Source organism: Carassius gibelio, chromosome B16 (assembly GCF_023724105.1).
Source record: "Carassius gibelio isolate Cgi1373 ecotype wild population from Czech Republic chromosome B16, carGib1.2-hapl.c, whole genome shotgun sequence".
NCBI lineage: Eukaryota > Metazoa > Chordata > Actinopteri > Cypriniformes > Cyprinidae > Carassius > Carassius gibelio.
The window spans coordinates 14,837,386-14,865,046 of NC_068411.1; the positions used below are offsets into that span (position 1 = coordinate 14,837,386).

At 39.0% G+C, this 27,661-nt stretch overlaps 2 protein-coding genes across 2 annotated transcripts; both read left to right on the forward strand.

Annotated features, from left to right (window-relative positions):
- Window positions 1–1,888: 1,888 nt before the first annotated feature.
- On the forward strand, window positions 1,889–17,905 carry LOC127974834 (protein shisa-7). Its single transcript, XM_052578375.1, has 6 exons — window positions 1,889–2,538; window positions 7,574–9,817; window positions 9,910–10,061; window positions 12,606–12,671; window positions 12,748–12,936; window positions 14,151–17,905. Exons 2-6 carry the CDS (start codon window positions 9,084–9,086, stop codon window positions 15,065–15,067), a joined length of 2,058 nt encoding a protein of 685 aa, XP_052434335.1. The 5' UTR covers window positions 1,889–2,538; window positions 7,574–9,083; the 3' UTR covers window positions 15,068–17,905.
- Window positions 17,906–18,723: 818 nt separating this feature from the next.
- On the forward strand, window positions 18,724–26,856 carry si:dkeyp-69b9.6 (uncharacterized). The gene is made up of 3 exons (XM_052578374.1): window positions 18,724–19,118; window positions 20,263–23,031; window positions 23,150–26,856. The coding sequence occupies exons 2-3, from the start codon at window positions 20,964–20,966 to the stop codon at window positions 25,528–25,530; spliced, it is 4,449 nt and encodes a 1,482-aa protein (XP_052434334.1). The 5' UTR covers window positions 18,724–19,118; window positions 20,263–20,963; the 3' UTR covers window positions 25,531–26,856.
- Window positions 26,857–27,661: the final 805 nt, after the last annotated feature.

Here is a 27,661-nt window from a genome sequence, read left to right on the forward strand (position 1 = left end):
TTTTAGCTTTTAATATTGTGTGTTGGGGGTTTTTTTTGGGGGGGGTTTTTTTTTTTTTTTTTTTTTAATTAATTTGCCAGTTAAGGGAATAGTTCGCACAGAAATGAAAATGAACTCTGTATGGTTTTATTTCTTCAAAATTATTTTTAGATTTTTAGCATTACATCACTTCGCTAATGATTCCAATGGAGTGAATGGGTGCCGAGTGAATAGCTAATTAAAAACAAAACCATTATTCCAAAAAATTTAAAAGCTGTGTTTGTAAAAAAAAAAAAAAAAAAAAGCAAAATTGTTTCTTGCTAAAATGTGCGTTCTTTATGCATGACATTACTTTCTCCAGTTAAAGTTGCCTTGTCTGAATCAGGAGAGAAATATGCACTAGTCAAGTGGAAATGGTTCTGAACAAATTTGCTGGTTGTTTTTGGTGGGAGCGGATATCCATGATAGACTTTTTCCACTGGAGGAAGTGTTATTATGGATTGTGTCCAGAAGCGATGGTTTAATGGTAAAAAAAAAAAAACTGATAGATTTGTTTTATTGCTTCACAAGATGTTAGTTGATAGACTGGCATTGCGTGGAGTATTGTGATGCTTTTATCAGCTGTTTGACTAATTCTGATGGAACCCATTAACAGCAGATGATCTGTTGGGGAGCAAAAGATGCTGAAATGCTACATTTCTCCAAATCTGTTCTGATAAATAAATCTAGGACGGCCTGAAGGTATGTACTTTTTCAACAAATCTTCAAGTATGGGTGAGCTATTCCATTAAGTGATCTGTACATGTTCTCCAAGTCTGTATTTACATCTGCCCAGTAGTGGCATCTTACTAAACAGGCTGCTTTCACCCAGCACTCGCCGGTATTTCCTTTTGTAACATTGCATAATGATGGACAGTGCAGATGACTAAAAAGAAGCTGTTCAGTCCCCCCCCCCCCCCCCCCCGTAATTTGTGCGGGTTATGAACGGATGATCGGTTCTCGTCGCAGGTTTCCTGAGTGCCCAAAACAGCGGCCCACCTACCTGTATAGGAATGGCTAAGTGCATACCGCCTAATTGCTGTCTGTAGGAAAGAAAGCAGATGAGGGGGAAGATATGAGTCTGAAGTACATATACGTTAATGAAAAAAAAATACACAATAGGCCTAAACTAGTCTGCAGAACGGCTTGCACTTTTCACCTGTGAGAATCACAGTATCAAGAAAAACAAATGAATTGTTCCACTAGCACAGATTGGTTAATATTTGATGCCCTCGGTGCACTGTGTGCTGATTGCATCGCTCTCCATGGTGCTGAAATGGCGAGTGACGGCTGTCGGTTAGCCGGAGGCGCCGGTACGGGCTGCTCGTCTCCATCGCCACAGAGGACATGCGATGATTAACCCGAGCTCATGTGTTTGATATTAGATGAGGTGCAGATTAATTAAAAGAAATGTTTAGCACCGATTTAATCAAGCATGCAATTGCCTAGATGATTAACCTTGGATAACTAAGGACTTATTTTAATGCAAGTTGTATTTATTGCAAAGAAGAGTATTTTAATGCAGATTAAATCAATGAAAATGTACATCGTGCAGTACCTAATTCGTTATGCGCGTACTTACACAAGTACTTATGTGAATGTAAGCCTTTTTTTATAGGCTGTGCCAAATAATAGGCAATGGCTGTGTCATCATGCAGGGTTGTTGTTTTCTTCCTTTTTTCGTATTCTTATTCATTTTGTTTACTAAACTCCTCGCTGCCACATCGAGCAACCGCTATACGTCTTTATTTCGATGCCTTGTTGTTTTTCTGCAACCCATTCTTGTTCTTTAAGGAATCAAGATTATTAGAGTCACAAACAAAATGACATCGTTGCCATGGCAACCGATCAGTGTGTCTCCCTTCAGCACACACACACACACACTCACTCACTCACTCACGCACCATATTGCTTAGCCAGCCATAATCGTGGCAAGGATGAGAAGTAGTTTGAGAATCGAAGCACTTGAAGCGGTCTGGAATCGACGTATCAAGCCCTCATCAGCACCGTCTCGCGAAACCAATAAACGCACTATTCAGCGCAGCGGACCTCTGTGAGAACACGCGCCTCATTCCACCGGTGTTTCGTGACAGAGTCGGAATGTTCCCGTGCGCACACTTTGCAGGCGGCGTCGATTAACGGCAACACAGATAAAAAACGCATGGCATCGGTGCCGTCCGTTTTTCTGAGCGGTGTTAAAAATATAGGAGGGACTTAGGAAAAGGTTCTCTCACCTGGAATACTTTCACAGTACAGAACGTTTACACGCAAATAAGTTGTACACGATCTGTTGCCTATCGCTAACAATCGATGCTTTATCTGTAGTACGAACATGGAAACAACTGGGGTAGGTGAGAGAAAATCCTGGAAGGCAATTAGTGACTATAACTGTTGTTCTGTTAGCACAAGACGAGACTGCCAGCAGTAGGAAAGTGCTGCAACAGTTTGTGGAAATAACTGCATTTCTCAGCCATCGTCGTCGCTCAGGGTTGTCCTGAGGAGCGGCAGAAATCAGCACAGGTAAGTCGCTCAACTGTGTTTCTGCAAGTCATCTAATTAACTGATCAGACGTCTATGTTTGGTTCTCTAAGTTTCGTGATTTGCGCTAAAAAATAAAATAAATAAATAAATGTTACTAGTTCGACATGCTCATGTCACAATTTATGTTTGTAATCTATTGCAAGCGACCGGAGCAAGATGTTCACAGGTATGAAAGTGTAAGGTGGCTCCACATCACCTTTCGTGCAAACATGCATTCACGCCTACGCAGACGGCCATTCAATGCGCTCGCGCTGCTTGTTATGTCCACCTACTCACCCGCGTGCGAATTACAGGTCCACAATCCGCAAGAGACACGGCGATGTACGATAGTTTCACCTACAGCTATCAGAAATGTATCAAACCCTGTTATTATTGGGGAATATGACTATAGCGAGAGCAACAAAAGTCCGATTTGTCAGGTGGGTTGCGCAGAGGACTTTTCATGCGTTATAACTCTCTACAGGTATGACGTTCGGTGATTTTTATTTTATTTTTTATTTATTTATGTCAACTTATGTTATGCCAAGTTGACAAAATGAACAGAACAGAAATAACAGGCATTTATTTCTTCTTATTTTTTATTTTTATTATATAACCTTTTAGTTAAATAACTGCAGGTGAAAAGCAAATACTGCATCACTATTGGAAATTAGCCTACTACAAATCTGAGGCTTCTGAAATAGGATTTTGAATTGGGCTACATTTATATACAACATCATCTGGTTTTGTTTAGTTTCAAAGAAAACAAAAAATGCCAAAGCCCTGCAAATAGAGTTCAGTAGCTTATTTGAACTGGTTTCATTATCCCAGCTCTTGAATAAAGCGGTTTTTCGAGTTTGAAAGTAAAAAAACATCCTGTCAAGAAGCACCAAGCAGAATCTGTGCTTGCCAAATGGCACATTTTGGTGCTTTGCAACACATTGTACTGATTTTTTGGGGGGGTCTGCACATATGACAGAAGCCTTACTCACTCTCATTCTGTCCTATGTGAAAATGACTCATGTCATTCCTTCAGATCTAATGACGCTTTTTTTTGTCTTTCACTTCTCATTGCATTTATTTAACAGACCAGCCCTTTCCAGAACAAGGCAGTGCATTTATAAATATGCATTTTTAATATGAGTGTATGTTATAGGATGTGATGGACTGCTATAGTCAAGTCCAAGAGTAGCCTGGAGTGGCACGGTGGGGGGTATGAAGGAAAAGGGCAAACTGTTTGTCTTTCATGAGAACAGCAGTTTTAGAGGAGAGAAAAAGGTCTATTCATCCCATCTATCATTCTCTTTATCCTTCTCTCCTTCTATACAAGTCTGAACTACTGCAGTGCTATTCTGAGGGAGAGTGAGCTGCCTCAACCCACGCACTGAATATCACCGAGAGAGAGAGGGAAATGCAGGGAGGGAGATAAAAAGAAGTCAAGAGAACATCCAAAACAGACATGTTTTGCAACAGAAATACAATTAAATACAAGGAGAATGGCACGATTTCCCAAAATCAGATTAAAAGCGGACGAATCGTCCGTGATTCCTCTGTGAACTCACGTTCTAGAAACTGTTTGTGAATGCGCCACATCTTCAGTGTCACATCTCTCAGAAGTCGCCCACAGAGCCTTGCTGATTGGGTGCCGTGTTCAGGAAAAGCTAATCCAGTTTGTAGAGGCGCATACTGTTTGACATAGACGAGAAGGTGTCGAAATGGCCTACGCTTTATTACAGATATGCAAATGAGAGGTTACTGTTTTTAATGTTATGGGCTGTTCTTAGGTTTGCTTCTGTGGAAACTGTGAATGGCCCACATGAATCACTCAATGCCACACCTGTTCAGATCAGTGATCCGTGACTAAAATGTCTTCTCTTGCTGCTTAGTGCTTGCAGCTGAACTTCTCATGGGTGTGCGCAAAATACAATGGTGAAAAAAGGAAAAACATTTTTCCCACGTAGGCTGCTTGTATGTGCAAAATCCGTTATTGCATCTGTAAATGCAAAGTCTTTTCTAAAAGCACTTTGGCCATTTAATGCTTCTATATTAATTATGCACAAAATGGGGGCAAAACCACAAGCAGGTTATGTTCTGCTAATTATTAAAGCGTTATTAGCAGAAGTGTTGAAGTCATTTTGCAGCATTCATCAAGTTCCCACCATTACTTAAATAAGTGAATATATTCTGACCATTCAAATAATTATTTTGTAATATATCGAAATGTTGTATAATATTTCAATCATTACTTTTATTGTGGAATATATTATCAAATTCAGCCATGGTAATTTTAAACATTTGCCAAACATCTTTATTGCATCATAATATAATATAATGTAATGTAAAGTAATACACTGAAATACACTTTCTCAGAAACTGCCTATACATTTAATAAACAATTACAAAGAAATGGCAAATAACACATTGAATGTGAAAAAAGTAAATGATTCTAATTATGTAATTGTGTACATTACTGAATCGGTATATAATCAGTCTGTAATATTAATAGTATATTCTTTTAAAAAAATAATCATTGTTTTATTTACAATTAAAAAAAACATTGATAGTGTATATAATATAACATACCTTTTTCTTTACATTATTTGCTTGAACTTTATTACAAGCAGTCATTGTCCCCAGATTTATTATACCTGATTTTGTTGTAGTATTTTCTTTTAAAACATACTCAAATAAAAAATGGTTTATTTACAGCTTTTTGTTTATTAAGACTAAGACTAAGGCTTGTAAACAAATGTATGGCTTTTATATTATGCTCATGACTTTTAAAATACTTAAAAGAATAATTAGCCTATATTTGTTTTTTATTTAGCATTGAAATATTTAATATATATAGAATATATATAATATAATATTTATTTATTTTTTGTGTGTGTGAATTTGAGCCGGTGCACTTTTTGTATTTTCTTTGTATTTCTATCCTTAATTATTTAAAAGTGTGTATATAATATATATTTTTTTATTTCTAAGATCAGACAATATTCCATAGTTCATTATGTTAGCTGATGTACAGAACCAGCTTGATGGCACGACGCCACTGTAGACGTGCTGTATAGCTGCTATACCTCAGATGAGAGCACAGCCTGCAGCAGAGACTCAAGTATTATTTTCCTGGTCAATGCTGTATTTCCTGCAGACTTGTGTGGCTCCTCTCTGAGCAGTTTTCCTTAGTGGTATCTGTGTCTCATTACATCAAAGCCGTGCTGTTTTGTTGTCCCTTATGGCATTAACCTGTTGATCTGCGACAACAGATTTTGAATATTCACTCTTTTTCGGAAGACTATACGCAGTTTTTATACCTGTAAAAAGTGCATTTTGTGAGCCAGGATACTGTCTGCATGTGTTGCAGTCTCTACGTCTGGTGTTAGCACTGTATGTTCCCGGTGTTGTGTACACTGTGTGCGTATGTGTGTTAGTAAGTGGTGTCACTGAACGCTCTCCATTCTCTTCCACCCACACACTGAACTCCCACATACACACACACACACACACTAACAAACACACAAAGCACCTCTCCTCTGTCATACCTCTGGCTCTGTGCACTTCTGCTATGCTGTGCTCATATTTAAACCTCTACCCTGCATTTATCTCGTTTTTCTTTCGTACTTTACCCAACCTCCTTTTATCTGCTCAACGGTTTTCCACAGGCCCCTACAATTGTGACAAATAATGCATATAGGTATTGATTACAGAATAACACTGACTGTTTCACTTCCTCCCAAACATTCTGACACACAGACCTACAGTGTCAGGAAAGCAGCATCTCTCTCTTGCTTTACCCCCTCCTTCGTGTCATGCATCATGCTATGCTCTCTGAAAAGCACTGATCACTATTTGTTCAGATCATTGCTACTATTCACTTCTTTCAATGCTTCTGATTCATAGTGACTTTTTGTAACACATTAGACAAACGGTCATCACATCAGCCCTTCTTTTCAGCGTCATGAGCTGGAATCTGCAGCTGTACTGCACGTACTTAGTATAAATTTTAGATTAAGGTTTAAGGACAGATTTAAAGGATAAATATTAAATCTGTATAAAAAGGCTAAAATGTTGCTGTAGTTAAGTTTGTTTTTCCAAGTATCAGTTCTATCTTTATCTATCTATCTATCTATCTATCTATCTATCTATCTATCTATCTATCTATCTATCTATCTATCTATCTATCTATCTATCTATCTATCTAACTATCTAACTATCTATCTATCTATCTATCTATCTATCATTATTGTCATTTTTGCAGAAACAATATTACACACAATAAGTTAACGCACAAAAAAAAATAAAAAATGTTTTGATTTCTATAGACTTTCTATTTGGCTTTTAAAAATTTTTGAAGAATCACAACTAGTACAATTATCAGAGCATGCACGTCGATTTTACCGTAGGGCTAAAGCAAGTTAGCTATTGTAATGATGAGTTTTGCTTAGTTTATTGCAAATGGAAATCATACATAGATTATACACGACTATACAATGCTTATTTGATAAAATAATAATTCAATGAGCAAGTTATTAAGAGTTCATGTTAATGTTCAAGAGTCATTTCATGGTCATATTTTGCATTTGTTTCCATTTTTCACATACTTCTCAGCAGCATTGATTGAAAAAGTTTAATGTTTTGAATGTGTGCAGCAATTTGTTAAATGTTTGCTTAATTTTAGATATGTGTATTTAATGTCTGCATTTACTAATATTTCTTATGAACAAGCTCCAGCTAGTAATGCATGGTCTCCTTGAATAAACCTTTTTCTTGTTTTTATTGTAGACAATGTGTATAGACATACAGTCCAACCCCATAAAAAACTCTTTTGTGTTGAAATCTGTGGATTCTATATTGATCGCATTATTTGCTGCATACCTTATTTGCCTGTCACATGCCATACGTGTCACAATGAAAATAATAGGCTGCCATGCAGATGACAAGCTAACTATGATCTTTCAAAAACTTTCACAGATGTCTGTGTGTGTGTGTGTGAGCGCATGTAGGATGTAACATCAATGTGTTAATTTCTTTTCAGAGGCACATCGCTTGATAACCGAACACTTCATAACTGCCAGTGGATTCCAAGATCAACCCTGCTAAATTAATGAGGAGACAGCCATGTCCACACCATGGGATTATTAACAGTTTCACTGAGAGCTTCAACAAACCATTTCAAATGTTTCTCGGTGGGCTTATCTGGGCTTATCTTAAAAGCAAATCTGCTGCGTGAACCATAAGAAACTGGAAAGCGGCTGCAAGGTTTACACACAGTCCCTCTCCTTGGAAACTTCTATTGTGAAGACAATCAGCCTTGAAAACGTTTTACGTCTTTTCTGCCACCATCATCATTTTTTGTGTGTCTGTGTCAACGGTTTATTATACATTTTCAATACACACTTAAAATAGGTGTAGATAGGGCGTACATTTTATATCCAACATGACAGATGACTCGATTCATATCTGATCTCTTTTAACTATTTTAAATTTACACCGGTTTATCCATTTGGTAATTCTGCACATGCTGAGTGAGGAAACACAAATTCATTTTAGTTGAGTAACGTATAGGCCATGAATGAAATACTGCACAGAATCTAAATGATCCCTCACATTACTGCCCTTAAACCAAGTTCAACATTTGGAGTAGTCCTGTTCACACGTAAACAAGTGCAGTCGAAAAAGATTCATTTCTGAGGTTATTATTTATTATTTCACCAAGTGTATGGAAATTGATTATATTTGTTCTAACTAGTAAACATTCAGGGAGCATTACAGGTCAGGGAAATCTGCTTGAAGACTAAGTGCCATTGCTGAATGTAAGGAGTGCCCAAAAAAAGTAAAACATTAATTGTGGCGAGAAGCAAAACATTAGTTTACATTTTAAAGATGTTTACAGTTGCCCCTTTCTCTTAAATGAATAATTAATTCTGATAAGTGCCAAAACGGGGAATTAAACCTAAATACTTTTAATGTACACAGTTGTACTACAACATAATTGCCTTCATGTGTCATTAAAACACTAGCTACTGAAGTAAAGGACAGTAACGAGAAGCCATTTGTTTGTCTGCGGAAATCCACAAAAGGGAATATTTGCCTTGTTAATACATTCAAAACTGACAATTTGTTATATAGTCTTTCATTTTCTGTTCATACATGAACTAGCAAATTGTATTGTTACCTGCACAGAATATTGTCAGAGTTTGGATTGTTTTACATATTGTTCAGGTTTTTCAGCTATAAGTTGGACAGAAGCGCCGCATGATGAGCAAATATGTGTTGTGTAACTCACCTTGAAGCTCAAAGCACTTCAAAATAGTTCTTTTTCTCTCACACCAACTCAGATTGTGACCGTTCACAGCACACACTTTAACAGACTTTGAGAACAGAATTTTCTTTCGAGACTGTTTTGGTATATACTCAGATTTCATACGTCGGAGGGCTGCTACAAGTATATTTTACATACAGTGCAATCAGGCTGTTTTTACAAAAGTCGTATTGTGCGGTGGGTTGAGTCAGCGAGAGAAAATAGCAGCGTTAGTCATGTAAAGATGATGCCCACCTTGGAAGCTCGAATGCGTGTCATCATTCTCTTCCTGCTAATCGCTGTCCCACTTAACGCTTCCTCTGCGAGCGTCCCGGGCCCTACCAGAAACACACCAAATGGGCCTATCACCATTACCCCAACGCCCAACCCCAGATCTCAGGGTAGGGGCTTTCTGTATCCCCTTTCTAAAAACGTTGGGGGTATGCGAGGGAAGTCCATGAATCGTCGGCCAAAGCAGCCAGCTGGAGCGGCAGAAATGCCCCCCAGGCCGCTGCCTCAGATAATGCTGCCAAAGAATGTAACGACTGATGCACTGAAGGCCCCTTTCGGAGCAGCGCAGGTAGCTCCGCCCCCTCGCAAACTGGTGGAAGTGGACGTGTGTCGGGGCTATTATGATGTCATGGGGCAGTATGACCTCACCTTTAACTGCTCCAAGGATGACTTCATCTACTGCTGTGGCACCTGCCACTATCGGTTTTGTTGTCCGGACCGCTCTCAAAGGTTGGATCAGAACATCTGCCACAACTACCATTCCCCTGTGTGGGCCAATACGGCCCCTCCTGCGACCAGATCAACACTGCCTGACCATCCGGACCTCAGCCGCATCGAACAAAGCAACAACACGGTCTATGTCATCGGCGGAGTCATCTCGTTTACAGTGGCAGTGGCAGTGGCCATTAAAGTGGCATTCCACAAGGCTTCACGACAGCCTCGGAACAGAGAACTCAATATGCCCAGGTGAGAGTTCATGAGTCTTGTTTAAAAGGGATGTTTGATCTACCTTAAATTGTATTCTATTGACTAATGATTCCTACTTGCTCCCCTGTCAGGGCTCTTGTGGAAATGTTGCGTCACCAGTCGAGTCCAGTTCAAGAGGGAGAGAGGAACAACAGTGTAGCCTTGGGTACTGGAGGAGGAGAGGGTACTCTTGGACGACCCCCGAAAAATCACTATCCAACGCTACAGAATAAAGATAACCGACGTAAGTGGAAAGCTCCATAATCTCCATATGCAAGGGTGATTCCCCCCTTAAAGGGTTAGTTTACCCAAAAATGAAAATTAGTCCATGTTTTACTCACCCTCAAGATATTCTAAGTTTATATGACTTTCTTCTTTCAGACGAATCCAATCAAAGTGAAAAAAAGCCATACTCAGAATTCGTGCTCTGCATTTAACCCATCCAAAGTACACACACACAGCAGTGAACACACACCCGGAGCAGTGGGCAGCCATTTATGCTGACTGAATATGCCTTGCTCAAGGGCACTTCAGTCATGGTATTGCCAGCCCGAGACTCGAACCCACAACCTTAGGGTTAGGAGTCTTTAAGTCTTTAAACACTAGGTCACAACTTCCCCCTCTCATCAATCAAGAGTTATATTAAAAATGTTCCTGGGTCTTTCAAGCTTTATAATGGGATGGGCGGGTGTTTTTGTTCAACAATTTAAAATTAGTAAAATAAAGCGCATCCATCCATATTAAAACATGCATCACACGACTCCGGGAGGTGAAAAAAAGCCTCCTGTAGTGAATCAATGCATTTTTTAAAGAAAAATATTCATATTTAAAACTATATAAACAGTTTTGTGTAATTTCCGCTGACTGTCGCATTCATGAGAGACTGCCTTTCAGGCAGATGATGTAGGTGCAGCACATGCACATGTGAGTCTCGTGAAAACCAACGTTTGTTTACAGGAGCAAAGGAAGCAAAGTTTTTCTTTACCAAAGGACAACCAGTCTCTGGCCAATTCTCCAAAATTTTCCTTTACAAATTAGAAGCACTTTGTTTTGTGCTTCTAATTTTTGACTGGCATTTTGGTTTGTTCTCTCTCTGTTGCACTTCTGCGTTCGTCACTAATAACCAATGCTTATGCCATGCATATGTCCTATGTTATCTGCTGGAATGGCTTATGCCTACGACAGTTAACAGATATGAGAAAAAGGTGTTTATACGGTTTCAAATATGGATATTTGTCTAAAAAAACACATTGATTCAATAGAGGAAGCCTTTTTTCACCCCCTGGAGCTGTGTTTTATTATGGATGCGTGCACTTCATTTGACTACTTTCAGACTGTCGAAAAAAAAAAAAAAAAAAAAAAAAACTGCCCACTGCCATTATTAAACTTGAAAGAGCCAAGACAATTTTTAATATAACTCCAAATGGTTTAATCTGAAAGAAGAAAGTCAAATACACCAAGGATGCCTTGAGGGTGCATAATACATGGACTAATTTTCATTTTTGGGTGAACTAACCCTTTAAGAACAGTGTGCATTTAGTTTAGCAAGATGAGTTTATAATGTTAAAGATAGTATCACTATTTAATATATCATTAAACATTTTATTATAATTTATTATTATTAGAAATTAATAGAAACATTAATTGGTAGCACAAAATTAATAGGGGACAATCTTGCGTCACTGGAGTGAAATGATCCCTTCCCTTGGGCTATTTTTTCGAAAGTTTTTATTTATTTGTTGTCGAAAATGTAAAAATATTAAATTAATGTGATGATAGCAATAATCTATGGATGCAGTTTATTTAGCCTATATAAGGAATAATGAAGATATTTGAAATGTACATACAATACTACACTAATTATGATATTATTAAAAGATATTAATAATTATTATTATTAATCAATCAAAATAATACTAATTATTGAAGAAGCCACAACATTCCACTGGGGACCTTCTGCCCCATTTCTGATGGGGGCATCTCTTTAACTTTTTATTTTAAAGAAAAAAAGAAAATTAATATTTGTTATCATACAAATCATAATAATATTTGTTTTGGGTCCACAGATCCTCCATTAACAAAAAGACATAGAAGGCTTTAATATGAAACTTAAATTCAGCTCACTGTAATCTAATGACAAAAATGTTATGTTCTAACCTCAAAACTGTTCAAATGGAATAAATATCACAAATGTTAATGTGTAGATGAAAAGTCAAGATTAATGATTGTGTAGCCATCCACTAAATGTACTGAGATTTATTGACATCATGGTCAAGAAGAAAATTAAAAGTCCATTATTTCCTTATAAAATTTTCATATATTAAAATCCATTATTTCAACATCGACAAAGTGTCATGGGTCAAATATTCATGAATATTAAATTATTTTTTAACTGTGAACTAATGTTATCCTCATGGACCAGGTTGCAGTTGGCTGGTATTATTGCATTATATGTCATACAGAGTTCCTTTCATGTTTCCATCTCAGCTTGAGCCTTGTGAACGGCCAACTGTATAAATTCAGGACAAAGAAGGAACCCAGGGAAAAAGCAATAGCCAAATGATGAAAGGGCATTTGTGAATTATTTAGCACAGAGCTGTATATGATGGCGTTAGAATGAACAGACGGTGTAAAATTTTCAACACATTGTGGAGCTAGAAAGAGCTTAATAGGGCAACATTTACAGTAGATGGATAAATGTACTTTTTGAATTCATACTAAGTGTAATTTGTCACAAAGACAAGAAGGCAGAAATCTCTAAAGCACATGTCTTTGTTCTGTTTCACAGTGGGGAATCTACAGCATAACTTCATCCACACCACAGGCTCCAGTCCCAAACATACAGCTACCATTGGTAGGTAAAGCCCACAGCTCTACAATTGTTTGTTCTGAGTTTGAAATGACCTCAATGTCCATCACTGTGTTTAAAGAGCGTGCACAGCGTATGAACAACATGCAGCTGGCCACTGGTGGAACATTGAAGCCCAGTAAACATACTAACGCCATGAAGCCCCAGCCGTCCTTCCATCAATCTCTACATAACCTGGCTCAGCTGCCGCCCTCGTATGAAGCTGCCATGAAGCCTGAGATCAACAGATACTCCTCTCTCAAACGTCTGGGTGAGTGCTTTATTACCAGTAGAGAGGAAGATTCTAATCTTAAGTAAATTATGTTTTGTAGGAATTGCATAAAAGGTGAGTGGTTGATTGCTTTCTAATTATAACCCTCATCATTTCAAAGACATTCAGCAAATGTATAAGCAACAAGGAGAAATAGATGGACGAACATCAATAACAGCGTGACTTTTAGTACATTTGTGTTTTGAAGGAGAAATTACCTGCTTGATGATGAGGACACAAGTCTCATATGGAGCTTGGAGCGTTGCATAAAAATATCTGTACGCTTGGATTTTTATTTAAAGTTTCAGATTTAGTGTTTCACTGGAATGCTTGGGAGATATAAATGTTTTGTGAAGGTCATTTTAATGAGGGCAAACCATTGCAAAGCGCCCACAATCTTGTACAGACGTATACAGCCTTAAGGCCTCTCTCTCAGCTAGACATCAAACCTCCTGGGAAGTGTGAGTTACAGTTGGAGGACAAGAAAGTTCTGCACAGGCGAAGGTTATACAGGCTGATACAATGACTCAGACTTAATCAGCCAAAATATGAAATGGCTCAGGGTTGAGGATAAAACAGGATTGTAATAATATTTCTGTAGTAATGAAATAAAGTTTAAAGCATTAATGAAATCAAGTGTTAAGCATGCAGTCCATAGTTGGAGGTTAAAGAATTTATATTATGAGTTAAATTTATATTAAAATTTTGATTGAATTTCTAGCTTGTATATTGACGTATTAACATATTGGTTATTGCCTGATATTAGAGATGACTTATTTAAAAGTGTTAGTAATTGCTAATTTTCCATCTAGATAACATTTGCTATCATCTAATTCTTACCTAAAGATACATTTAAAAACACTTATAATTTAATAACACCATTATATTTAATCTGATGAATCCCATTAAATGTGATGTGAAATGTAAATTCACTTTTTACATTTTTTATCATTTTTTGGTTTTAGTGTTTTATTGTTAACTTTTGTAGTCCAAATTTTATAGAATCGTAATGTCATCTATTAATTGTTATTCATTGGCCATAGATAGATAGATTGAACAGAATTTGGATTTGGTAAAATAAATATCTATATTTATTTATTTTATTATTATTTTTTTCATAGCGGGCAGATTTTTTATATCGGTGTATCCCTAAATGGTTTTTTTTTCTCACCCAATTTTCTGATCTTTTCAAACATATTTTCCTCCACCTACAGAGAAAGGAGGATTGGAGGAATATTCAGGTTACTGTACCACCAAACGGAGACCCAACAACGCTCCTCCCACCTTTCATTCCTCCCAGCATCACCTTCCCTGGGGTGGAGACTACACGATGGGGGGAAGAGGCACGCTTCCCAACCGTGGAACTCGTCCTCGAATACCTCATCCACAGTCTGCTCCAAGCCACACCCCAAATCCTTACCCTCTGGATCCACCGGAGTCGAAGCAAAACCAGAACTATGATACGCTTTCCAAACCGCCACGCCGCGTCAAATCCACGGACCAGCTCCTTGCCCTTGTTGACGGCAGCACCTTGTCAAGGATGTCGAAGAACCAGCAGCACCAGTACCACAAAGCCATGGCCACTTCCTCAAAGAACTCCAATACGAACACCCTGAAGAAGTCCAAGGACAGGCTGTTGATGTCCCCAGAACACCTAGAGGAGGAGGAGGTAGACAGGGTTGAGTACGATGGAAGCAGGATGGGTATGGGAATGGTCGACTACACATCTGGAGGGGGAGGTGGAATGGTACCCACCCTGCCCCGCGTTAGCCACCAGAAAGCTCAATCGCAACAGAATGTTTGCGCCACGCCGTCGCTCGACCGTCACCACATGATCAAGATGAACTCGCACCCGACCTCGGGGCGAGAGCAGGAGCGCAATTCAGCGGCTATGTCAGGTCACCTGGGAGGAGGCGGGGCTGGAGGAGTGGGATGGGGCGACATGCCAGGAACCGGAGTTGTCATGGGAACAGGGACTCTTGGTGGACACAGTGCCAGGAGGCTTGCATTTGCAGCTAAAAGGCAAAATACCATTGAACAACTTCACTTCATCCCCGGTGGAGGGGGAAGTGGAGGAGTGGCATCCAACCAAGGGGTTAGAACAGGAAGCAAGACTGAGGTTACTGTGTGAGCAAGAGGCTGGAACGGGTATGAAGGGAATGAAGAAGATGGGAATGGATAGACTGTGTGAAGAGCTGGAGGATGGTAGAGGGACTGTGGGAGAGAGAGAGAGTGGGCGGAAGAGGGAGAGAAATAACAAGAGAAGAGAGAAAAGGAGTAGGAGGATGGTAAAGGAATAAGAGAAGCAGATTTTGAAGTAGGGGGCCACGAAAAGGGAGAAACTCGACACAAGAGTAAAGTGGCACCATCTTTTTACAGATATACAATGTACATAGTGGCAAATTCACAAGATTAGATTAGATAACAGTTATAAGCAAGGTTTAATAGAGCTTCAGAGTTGTCCTGCTTTTTATGTTCATGAAATTGCCGCTATAATTATGATCGAAGCTGCCATATACAACCATTTATTTGCGTACAGTTTGCCTATAAACCTATTGCATAGAATTTCAGTAGAGTGTAATATAAATTCCACATGATGTGAAAGATGAACTGAGACATTTTTCATATCTTTGTCATGTTTTTATCCTCAGATATTTTACATTGTTACACATGACAGATATAGCTGCTATGGAGCCATATATTTCAGAGAACGGCTTTCATCTTATAACTATGATGGAACTACTGGGAGACTAATATAGTAATTAATGTCTGCATTAAGAGGAACCAGTTGAATATGAGTTGAGTGCTTATCCCAAATGATGAATTGTTAAGCTACTTACAGATGGACAAACGTAATGCTGGATCTTATCTCTTTTTAAACCCTAATCCACTTCAGCATAATGAAGAAGTGCGCTAGGGTTTTTACAACGTATTACAAAATGAATGAAGGTGGAACAATTTGAGGAGCATGTCCATAAACTCTTAAGAATCTGATGGACTCTTTTGAATACTGCGAGACAGAGAAAGCAAACCTTACCATTGTTTTGCCTGCATCTTATTCTTATTCAGTGTGAATTTAACATGGATGTACCAAGTGAGTTTCTGTTCAATTTGTTTTTATTTAGGAATCCTGAAAATAGTACACAATTTTTAAATTCTCAAGTCTACCCTTCAGTACATAACTGGAGATCGTTTTGAACTATCGATGAAAGCCATTCTGGGACACAATTGGGCAGAAAAGCCCAGACGAAAACCAAGAGAAATGTCTGACAATCATCTTTTATCTCCATTTAAAAAGACTCATAAATGATCAATGGCACTTTGTTTGGATTCTGAGCCACCACTTTCTACAATGTCCAAGTGCTGGGATTTGTAAGGAAGATTGACCATAAGGGACGCTGGACTACCAAAAGCACAAGAATAATACATTAGATCCCTGTAATGCTGGGTACTTACCCGTCAATGTTCCTCTTAGGTATAAGGTGTAGACAAATGGTTCACCTTAAGCTATTAAATATGGATCTGAGACGAAGAAAACGACTCAAGAGTAAGGGCACTCATCAACACATGTATATGTTTTGATATTCTGGCATTAAAATTAGCGTGTAACATGGCAGTATCATTATCTCGCTCAGGTGTGGGTTGCCATTCGCATAAAGACGAACCTTCTGGACTGCTTTTTAAATCTCCATGTTGAAGCCATGTGTTTATGCTGTTAAAACCGAGACTCTACGAACAGTCTGAGTATATGGGCATGCCAAAACAGCTTACCTGTATTTTGAATCTGCTGTTACTGAGATATGAACACAAGAAGTCATACCTGATATCTTCATAACCAATAACGCTTATCAATATTAAGGGCTATACAACACACATGCGTTAGTGGTACAGATGTTACCCACAGCTTACTCATTATTCAGTGATAGTAATCTCATTATTTACAAAAAAGATATTAATGTAATAAGTAAATATTACAACGAAAAATGTAAATGTGAGATTGTTTGCAAACAAGCCAGAATCATTTAGGCTACTGTATGGTTCTGATCTCTGAGAAATAGCACAGGTGTCAGGAACTCATTTTACCAATGAAAACTAATGAATTTATATTGTAAAACCACCAAATGGTCTTTTTTTTTTTTTGGTAATAGTCAGTGTAATGAAATGGAATGTTATAAGTTACGGACTATTTGAATATATATGCCTCCCAGTAAAAGTGTTAAGGAGTAGTTTATATCACATCAGCATCAGGAGGATTGGTGGTAACACATTCATTTAACTTTTCACTGGAACTAGTGTGTATCTTAATGAATTATGAATACAACTTAAAGACAATCTTCCTAACAGCTCTGTAATACATTGGTGTTTGTTATTGTCATTACTATGACAGTTAATATTATGGTTATTGGTGAAATTTCTTCTTGTTGTTATGGTTATATTATGATTATGATGGTGATTTTTTTCCTCTGTGGTTTTAGTGTTAACTTGTTTTAGATATCTTTCTCATGAAATTCTTTTGAAATTATGAGTAGAAAATAGAAGCACAAACTTCAAAGCCACTCATTGTTTGCCAATCCTTCATGCATTCCTAATGATGAGGAGTGCCTTCGAAAATCTCTCAGTGTGATGTCACGTAGTAATTGTTCTAGGCCTGCAAATGCCATTACTTGTTGCAGAGACATCACAATGGGTTTATAAATGATGTCATAGGATGTATGTTGTATGTATGTAACAGAATGTCTTCTTTTTGTTATCAAGTGAAATTTCAACTTTTTAATGTTTCTTTCAGGGACAATTAGAGCAGTTGAATCTATTTAGTATTTTCTTTGTCATAAAAAGTCTGTAGCAATGTCTGTTTTGTATCCACAAGCCATAATTCTGAAAATGTTTATGGAATTTATTAACAAGGCATATTACTGCAGAAAATAACGAACATTGGATGTGCAAATAAAGCCCTGAAGCATTTTAAAAAGTTGGTAGCCTACAATGGAATGTGCATTGGTTGCACGCAAGCAAATCAGGACAATGAAGACTGAAACCCTGGGAATAATGAGCTCATGTCTTGAAATATTTAAACACAGAAGCAGAATGAATGTTTGGGTAAATCAAGCATTACCCCAATTATGTTTACATATATTTTACTATCATAACTTATGATATATATATATATAGCTCTCATCCTTCCATACAGGTTAAAATTCACCTTTGTAAAATAAAGTAAACTGATGAAACTGTTGCCTCGAATGTCTGGTGACACAAATAGAGGGAGGAGAGAAAGAAAATGTAAATAACGTTAATTCGTGTCGGCATTTACTATACAATGTTTACAATATTATTTTCCATTAAGCATCAGACTGGGAATAAGACTAGAAATTCCAAGGCAGCCATTTTGATAAGGACCAGCCTTTGAATTTGAGCTGTCAGAATGTAATAAAATGGCCACTACACGAGCTTCTAAGATACAGACATAGTGCTAAAGGAATCATATAATAAATGAATAACACATCTCGTATATTACATCTGATTCATAGTCGCCGAGTTGTAATTCGGATTTACCTCAGAATTACCTATTGAGAGCTCGCTAACATGTCAAATTCGACTGCACAACAACAACACTTGGAAGCTAACCGTAATACAGCTAAAAAGCAAACGAACCCTATCGTTTAGTAACTTTATAATAAAACCGCTAACATTCGAAGTACACAACACAAACGCCTTCTTGGCCACAAATAATAATAATAATAAACCATAACGGACAGATAACGGAGTAGCCGGAAGTGTTCCAAGGTCCGGAAACGACCGATGTTAAAATCTCACACGTCACTCGTTCTTTCTAAAACACCAACATAGACCGTCCAAAATATTTTAGCCGACAAAAAAAAAACAAAAAAAAACAAACGCAAAATAAAAAGTCTTCGGTCGTAATACCGTTTGATGCTTTTTCCACGGGAAATAATTGCGAAAAGTGCATCTGTGCCACAGTCTGTTCTGCATAAGAGACGTGCGGTCTCATGCTATCGCTGCTCGGGTGCAGTGGAAACAAGAGTCTGCTAACTAGCTGTAGCTAGAAGGCTAACCACTGGAAAACAGCGCAGAGCTGCTGGGGTACATGAACGAGGGGGCAGGGTGGGAGAGAGTAAAGCAGGCCCTGTTCATCTTGACCAGGCTAAAAGATGGATGCGTAGGTAAAAAAGGCCTATTTTATTGTCTCGACTGTGATTTAATTATGATTAATTTACTTGCACAATAAGAGCGTTTTGCTCCTGCATTATCTGGCTTGCTGTTAGGTCGCGCATCATGACTGCAAGCTAAGCGGTCCCTTTGCTGATTGTGTAGTATTAGCCAGCTGTTTTGCATGCTAACATGTTACACATAGTCCCAACGCTAAAATATTTCGCGACCATTAATACTTTGAAGACCATTTTAGAAGCACTATTGCAAATAGAAGTGCATTTTCCCCATCGTATACTATTTTTCCATTACTCCCAGGGAGTCTGTCGAAATTGACATTTTCTTTTCTTTAGCGATACCCGATGCATTCGAAAGATGTAATAATTACATGAAATTCACCTCTAGCCCTGACGATTCACTCCGCACTCAGCATCTTTTCAGCACAATGCCAACTGCTCAGAATGTAAGACAAAGTGATTGAAAACAGTCGCGACGTTTAAATATAAGAACATTTTGTACATATTTGAAAATGTGTTATCTCACTGTTTATATCCCGCTTATCGTCTGAGAACGTATTTCACACTACTTTTGTTTTGTATCGCGTTGTGATTGTAAAATGACATTCGTTAAATGCATCTGCGACATATCAGTTAAATGTCTGTTAATTTCTGTGATTTTGATGATGCTAATAATAGATAAGACGAACCAATGTAATACATTTATTATGTAGTATTTCAGAGTGAATTATGAATGTTATTGTAATAATTTGTTTTAAGATATATTGATCAATAAAAGATACTCAGTTTTTGTTATTGTTTTGTTATTCTAAGTTATTTAATTTCGTTAAGAATACAACTGAGCAAAAATTAAATCATTTCTCGGATATGTGTCCATACTCCCATAATCATTTACACACATAAGTTACATTTTCTATGTATTTAAATAAACAAACATTAAAATGCCTGCTGTAATAAACAGTCTGTCTGTTGTTCTTTCTTTCTTTCATTCTTTCTTTCTTTCTTTTTCTTTCTTACAATCAAATTATTTTGTTGTCATTGGGGTTTTAATGGTTCATATATGTAATTTTTAGAATTGTATTAGAGTGTTTGTATAAATTCAATTGTTTAATATGTTCCTCCCTTTTTTTCCTCTCACCAGTGAGAAGAGTGGCATTACAACATCACAGCCCCCAAGAATGATATTAGAGGATTTTTCTTCCAGCTATGGAAAAAAGAAAAATATATTAATTGAAACTTGGAAATGGAGATGTAAGCCACTTTTGTCAGAGTGGATTACAAATGAATAGATACTGAATGTAATGAAACCAACCCATGGGATTTGGAGGGATCCATCCGACTGTGGGGTGGCCTTGAACTAAAAAAATGTAACAAAGGAAGTGGACATTTTTTAATGAACTCAGACAAAATTAAGCACTTATAGTGCACCTCCCAAAATATGAAAACGTAAATGCATCTAGTTCTTTTACCAGTCTTTGCACTCTTATGGAACATTCAGACTGAAATACTGATATCAAAGTTGAACTATCCAAAATAACTGTGATTACATGGAATCCAATGTGAAGCAAAAATTTTGATCACGTCATAAGTGACAAATCCCATTGAAAAACAGCTTTTTGCAAAGACAACAAATCCATGTTACAGTCGATAAAAAATTGCCTAAAGAGACAGTATGTGGCTTCCAACTTTTAATGAAACCACACAAGTAGCATAAGGAAAATGTGAGGTATCGCTCTTTGCTTTTTCTGACTACAATTTAGTAGAAAAGCATCATAGAGATTTTGTTGCTGCTCAAAGAGCAGAAGGTGTTGCCACTGCGCACCATGTTTCAGTAACTGGGAGATGTTCCAGTTTGGAAAATACAATGTGGACATCATAGAGATGCTGAGTGGACACCAATCCCACCAGTTCAAAGGTCTTGGATTAGAGCGACAACTTCAACACCAACAGCAAGTGCAGCTTCACCAACACCAGTTACAGCAGCAGCAACAGCAGCAAGGTGAGACATCAGGGTCAATTTTGTCTGGACTTGGCTTAGGCCCACTACAAGCATCTAGAGGCAGTGCCTTTACAGATTCTGCATCGATTTTTGCAAAAATGAGTGCACCTCCCCCACCTCTGCAACAACAATCCCTCTCTTCATCATCTCAAAGTTTGAGGAAATCCAGCAAAATGTCTGGAAGCAGTAGCAGTGGTGGAAGTCATGTGAGTGGATACCCCCAGTTTTTGCGCTCATTCCACCCAACTGAGGCAACTCTTGCACAAGAGCAGTTACATTCAGGAGTAGGGCGATTTGATCATTTTGCCAGCAGTAGTGGAAGTGGAGGAACTGTAGGGGCAATTGGAGGTCTAGTCTCATCTGTTCCACCACCACCCCCGTTGCATCCTGGCCTGTCAGTACCTCAGGCTTCTCCTGGTCCGTCGTCCTCCTCCCCATCTCCTTCAAGTTCTGTTTCAACTTCCAATAACCCTCCCAGCAGTAGTGCAGTAACTACCTTTAGTCATCAGTTGGCAGGATCTCAGTCTGACGCCCGAAGCCTACATCAACAGTTTAGCTGCATGTTAGCTGCAAATCAGTATTTTCTTTCTGGAGTTCCAGCCAATTCCAGTCTAGAACAATTTTTAGTTCAGCAAGGCAGTCATAACCATCTTGGTCTTGGTTTGGGCCAAGCTGCAGGAGAAACAAGTTCAGCCCTTGCGCCACCCCCTGCTCTCCATTCTTCACACACTCATGGTCACTTAACTACATTATCACAGCCTCAACAGCCACAATCACAACAGCAGCAACTACCACCTCATACTTTGTCTCACCCTCACGCACATCCACACCATCCACTGCACTCCTCATCGCAACCTTCTTCGCTTGGAGGTTTTGATTTTCAAGGAATCCCAGTACTCTCCTCCAACCAGCTAGCATCTCTGATGCAGCAGGAAGCCGGTTTGCCACTTCCTCTTCCTCTACATCTGTCTTTATCAAAAGATGATGGAAAAGGGGACAGTGCTGTCGGAGGAAGTGGTGGAGGTGGTGGTAGGAGAAAGAAAGCCATGGCTGGCTACCTGCCACAGAGAAAGTCTGAAAGCAGCAACAACAATAGCAGCAATCCTACAAACCCCAACAGTAGCACTTCAGGGGGACTCAACCAGGAGAACACACCAGGCTTAGATGGAGGTGGGGGTGTTAGTTTGTCTGGTATTGGTGGAGACCCTTCTTCCCTTCTAACCTCATCATCCTCTACTTCTGTTGTCTCATCATCTTCTTCTGCACCTTCTTCTACATCAGCATCAGTTTTGGTGACAAATGGCTCTAAAACAGACAGCCATGTTTCCATGCAACCTCAGTCTCATCCTGAACAAGAACCCCTTTATCATTGTGGTGAGTGTGGCAAAACTTTCACACATCTCTCTAGTCTGCGCAGGCACCTACGTAGCCATGAATTAACTACAGCTGGCACAAGCGGCACGAGAAGTAGCATTATAAACCCTGTTCTGCATCCTTCTGATCCAAGTATTCCCCACTCTCCACAAGAGAGTGCAGCCTCATCTTCGTGTGGCAGTCCTGACAAGACTTTTCATTGTTCTGAGTGTGGAAAAGGTTTCAAGAAAAAGGGGCACCTACTTCAACATGGTGTCATCCACTCTGGCGCACGACCCTATGCCTGCAGTACTTGTAGTCGTGCTTTCAATCGTCGTGAGTCACTCACCCGCCATGAAAAAATACATGAAGAGAAACCTTTTCGCTGTCCAGCCTGTGGTCGTTGTTTTCGGGAAAGTACATCCCTTTTGAACCATGCAGCCTCTGGCACCTGTGGCAAGTCAGGCCGTACACCAAGATCTAAGCATGAAAGTAATATAGAAAGCAAGAGCAATAAAGCTGGGAGCTCCCAAGGTGGAATAGCGACTAATACAGCGGGTGAGTAACGTCTAGTGTAGTGCATATTTTTACTAAACCCACTGAAAAGTCAAAAATGTTTCATAGGCACTGTGAAATTTGTGTGCATAGCATTATTACTGTTTAGTCTGTTGTGCAGGTTCTTACCGGAGTGATGATTTCACTGATGACTACAAGGACCAGCGCTCTCAAAGTAACTTGTATTCTGGAACAACAACATGTGGTGGTGGCAGCATGACAGGGACTGCACTTCGGAAGGCACCATTAGCTCCTACTTTGCATCCACACCCACAAAACCAAAGCCAGCAGCATCATCAACAGCCACATTTTCCACTTTCATCTCTGTTAGAGGAATCTGAAGATGATGTCACCAGCTCTGTCAACAGTGCCATTTCTGCTATCACTGCTGCAGCTGCTAATTGTATGAGTGGTGATCTTGCCCATAACGGAGGTAGAGGGGATGATCGAAGGGATATCATTGGTGGATTGCTTGGAGGTCTGGGTCTAGGACCTCTTGCCACACCTAGTGGTCCATTGTCAACATCTGTCATGGAAAAGTCCTTTAGAGGAACTATTAACCCAAGTGCATTGGCCCTCAACCAGCAACCAAATCAGCAGACACCTGGTGGAAAGCCCAAGCGCCCTCGTAAGCCCCGCAAGAAGAAGGAGCCTGGTGTGGTTGGTGTTGAGCCCCCTAAAAGAAGGCAGTCCACTCACAGACCAGGAGGACCAGGTGGTGATGTTAGACCTTATTTGTGCAGCGTCTGTGGTCGAGGATTTGCAAGAAGAGAGACCTTGCGGAGGCATGACAGAATACACACTGGAGAAAAGCCTCACCATTGTACTGTGTGTGGCAAGTACTTCAGAGAGGCATTTCATCTTAGCAAGCACCACACGGTGCATTCTGGAGAGAAAAACTACAAATGCATCCTGTGTGGAAAGGACTTTGGATACGCTCAGAGCCTTAAAAGACATGGCAAGCTACACCAGAAAGGAGAAATGGAAGAAGTGCCAACCACGCCAGGTGGGGAAAACCTTAACAGCTATCCATCCTCTGGTGGCAGCTTGATTCAAGGGGGTCAAAGCAGCTCTTCTTCATTCTATTCGTATGCTCAAGATGTCAAACCACAGACATCAACCACTCAGCCCCCTCCTAGACTGTACACATGTGCGATATGCTGGAAATCGTTCCGCCATCACTTTCACTTGACGGCACATCATCAAACTGTTCATGAGGGTGGTGGAGAAAAGCTGTTCTCTTGTGAAGTGTGTGGTAAGGCATTTGCATACTCCAACAGCCTTACACGACACAGGCTTTCTCAGCATGGCTTAACACGGACTGGACAGCCAGTTGCTCAAAGGAGCACAGGGGAAGATAACAGTGTAGGTGTTTCGATATCGGAAAGCGAAGCTGCTACAAATGCTTTGCTTCAGCTCGCACCATCTAGTGGCACACATGCTGAACAACATGGAATTCTTCATAGCCAGCAGGGTCCTCTCCAAACACAAGCTGGCTACTCCCCTCTGTTCTATATACCTGATACCAATGCTGCACACCCTTCTTCATCTAATGCCTCCTCTTATTCTCATTCTCTGCCGTCAACTTCCTCAGGACCTCTTCTTTTTAACCATCAGCAACAACACACTGGGATAAAGGGTGAACCCATTTATCACACTGGTCATGTGCATACTCTTACTCCAAACATACCAGTGCATTCCCTCGCATTGCCTCCATCAGAGCCACATCAGCAACACCACAATTCCCAGCAGCATTCAGCCGAGTTCCAATCTACACAACACCATGCTTTTCAAAGCCAAGAGGAGTTGAGGAGACGGAAGAAAAAAAAAAAAAGACGGCAAGAGAGAGAGGAGATAGGCTACAATTGGACCCCGGCTGCAAAAGTAGAGAGAGAACAGGTGGAGGCCTCCCTTGGGGAAAAGCAGAGAAATGAGAGAAGAAAACTTGTTAAAAGAAAAAGGAGAGCAATTCACAGGACGCAACATAAAATTAAAAAGCGCATGGCTGTGCTCGTGAGAATCAGACGTGGAAGTGGAGGAAGTGCTGTGTATGAACTGGGCCTTCCAGGTGGACTGAAGCTTAACAGGCTTCGTTCTCTCAAAGTTCCTCTGAAACGAAAGTCCTGTCCCCTTTGCCTTGGTGCTACCTTCTCCCAACAGGTAGCCCTTAAAGTTCACATAGCAGCTAGACATTGTCCCAAAGTGAGAGGCCTTCAGCATCGTTTGAAATGTCCCGTTTGTGGAAAACAGTCTCGCAAGTTCCTCTCAGCTCTCATTCACAGAAGCTCTCATTTAGCCAACAGAGCATTTTCTTGTAAACATTGTCCCTGTCGTTTCTGGAATGCAATGCTCCTCACACGTCATAAGAAGGTGTGTCGTGGGACGTTGGCTAAGTTTCAACGAGATAGGGCTCTTTGTGTTAAATTAGTCATGGGATCAACATACAGGAGGTTTGAGTGTAAAGGGAACTCTTCATCCTTGCATATGGAATATAGTCACTAAGTTTCAGCATTCAACTAATTTTCATATGCACTTTTAGAAGAGAAGTGTTGCGATTTTCATGAGAAGAACTGAGATATCTGACTGAATACATCTTGTGCTTATGTAGGCATTGACTTTGTTATGAGAGATTTTTCTTTTCACTCTCATTCATATTAAATGTCCTCTTGTAACTTGGACCCCTAAAAATGAACACCTTCAACAAACTCACAAATGTATCAAAGACATTTGTTTCAATGAAATGCTTAGCCTACCCATATATTCAATACCACACCAGTCTTCTAAGAGGAAACTCTTGTTCATATTGAAATTATCCTTAGCTGGCAATAGATGAAGTTTCAGTGATTTGGCGAATATTGTATTGTGCCCTAACAGTAGGTTATTGCTCACCTCAACAGATGCTCTGTAGAATTATTCTGTCTCTGATATATATTGTGTTGTTGGTGTTCACTTAGAGCAAGTGTGGAGATGTGATTTTGTTAATGTAAAAAGTGCATTCAGTATCAGGAGAAAAAAGGGTCCTGCTAGGAAGATGAGTATTTTATTTTAAGGAGTATTTAAATTACTGCATGTTGGACATTTCTGTCCATGTGTTGAAAGGTAAATGCGAGTAATGAGACTTTGCACTTCTGATGGTGTCATGACAAATCCAACTGAAAATGTATCTTAACTCTTAATAGAGGAACCATAACAAAATGAATGCATACTAATACATGCTGATTAACAATTCTTAAAATCAATTGTGAGCCCTGTTTTGATTTATTTACTTAAAGAAAACTATACCATGAAGATGGTAATGCCAGCACTTAAAATGGAAAAATATGATTTTTCACATAACCATAAAGGACAAAAAATTTAATACCCACAGATTATTGCCCTAAAGGCAAAAGCCTTACCAAATTGATACTGTTAAAACAACACATTTTATGGTTAATACAATGTAGCGTCTATGTATAGAGCTTACTGGAGGAATGGAAAGAAACATGTGTACTGTAATGTAAATTGTGTCAATATTTTATTATGTTTTTTAAGCAAAAGTCAATCTTTTTATCATAGCTACACTTCAGTTAGTTGGAAGAGTGATTGTAAGTTAACACTTTAGATCAGGTCTTGATTAAGTGTATTAATGTGTGACACAGTCTGTCCACTTGCCAACTATGAACGTATCCCATGTACTTTTCTCACCTTTCATGTAGTGATCCCATACTACTTCTAGCCTCTTTTTCTTTAAAAGAAGAAAAGTAATAAGTATGTTTCTATCACTTTATTTACTTATGATAAGCTGGTTGTTGATGATACCCAAGCATTTAATAAAATTTTAAAAGGTTATATCCTCATTAATTCCATGTAAACATTTCTTGTCACCACAGTATTTCATATTTATTGCATTTGTATTAAAATATGCCAAATATGCATTTTGCATACAACTGTATTTTCTATGGTTTAATCAATTCCTGAAATTGTTTTATTGTTAATTAACATTTGTTATTTATTTATTGCCTCTGTTATGTCTTTGTCACAAAGTTTAAACATTTATCATTACATTATTATGTTGCTATAAGATCACTTTGGTACCTATATTTTATATATATAATTTTTTTATTTATTTTCATTTTTTTGTAGAATTATAGTTGACTGATAGGTGTTGAGGCGGTGAAACGGACTAAAAAGGTTTTAGAACATTTGAGAGTGCTATTTTCCATGTTGATCAGTTGGTGGCAGCAAGGATCCTACAACCTATGATATGAAGCGAAGCTGGGAGCACAGCTGTCACATGGATTTAAACGCCGATAGTGGGTGGAAAACAAGTACCCTGAGCCCTCGGGTGTGTATGAGTGTGTGTGTGTGCTCACGAGGTAGACTTCAAATGAATGCGTGTCTAAGAGAAAAAAAGAAGGAATGTGAGGGGAAATTATTTATTTTCGCAGTCTTTTCGCAGAAAACATTCTGTTCTCTCTTTTGTATGTCGACCATGTCTTTGCATTCTCATTATTTAGTTTAATTATATCTTTCAAAGCAGATACAGTAGTTTAAATTGTGAAATCGTAAGAACTGCATTGAGAATCACAATAATTTGATACGCTCGTGAGGTTGGGTTCATCAGGTTCAACCCCAGCAAATCTATTTCCTTTAT

Excerpts from the sequence above, each read along its gene's own strand:
- si:dkeyp-69b9.6 (XM_052578374.1), top strand. The coding sequence starts at position 20,964 with ATGTTCCAGTTTGGAAAATACAATGTGGACATCATAGAGATGCTGAGT. Across the intron at positions 23,032-23,149 it reads AATAGCGACTAATACAGCGG|GTTCTTACCGGAGTGATGAT; the intron begins GTGAGTAACGTC and ends TCTGTTGTGCAG.
- LOC127974834 (XM_052578375.1), top strand. The coding sequence starts at position 9,084 with ATGATGCCCACCTTGGAAGCTCGAATGCGTGTCATCATTCTCTTCCTG. Across the intron at positions 9,818-9,909 it reads AGAGAACTCAATATGCCCAG|GGCTCTTGTGGAAATGTTGC; the intron begins GTGAGAGTTCAT and ends CTCCCCTGTCAG. Across the intron at positions 12,672-12,747 it reads CAAACATACAGCTACCATTG|AGCGTGCACAGCGTATGAAC; the intron begins GTAGGTAAAGCC and ends CTGTGTTTAAAG.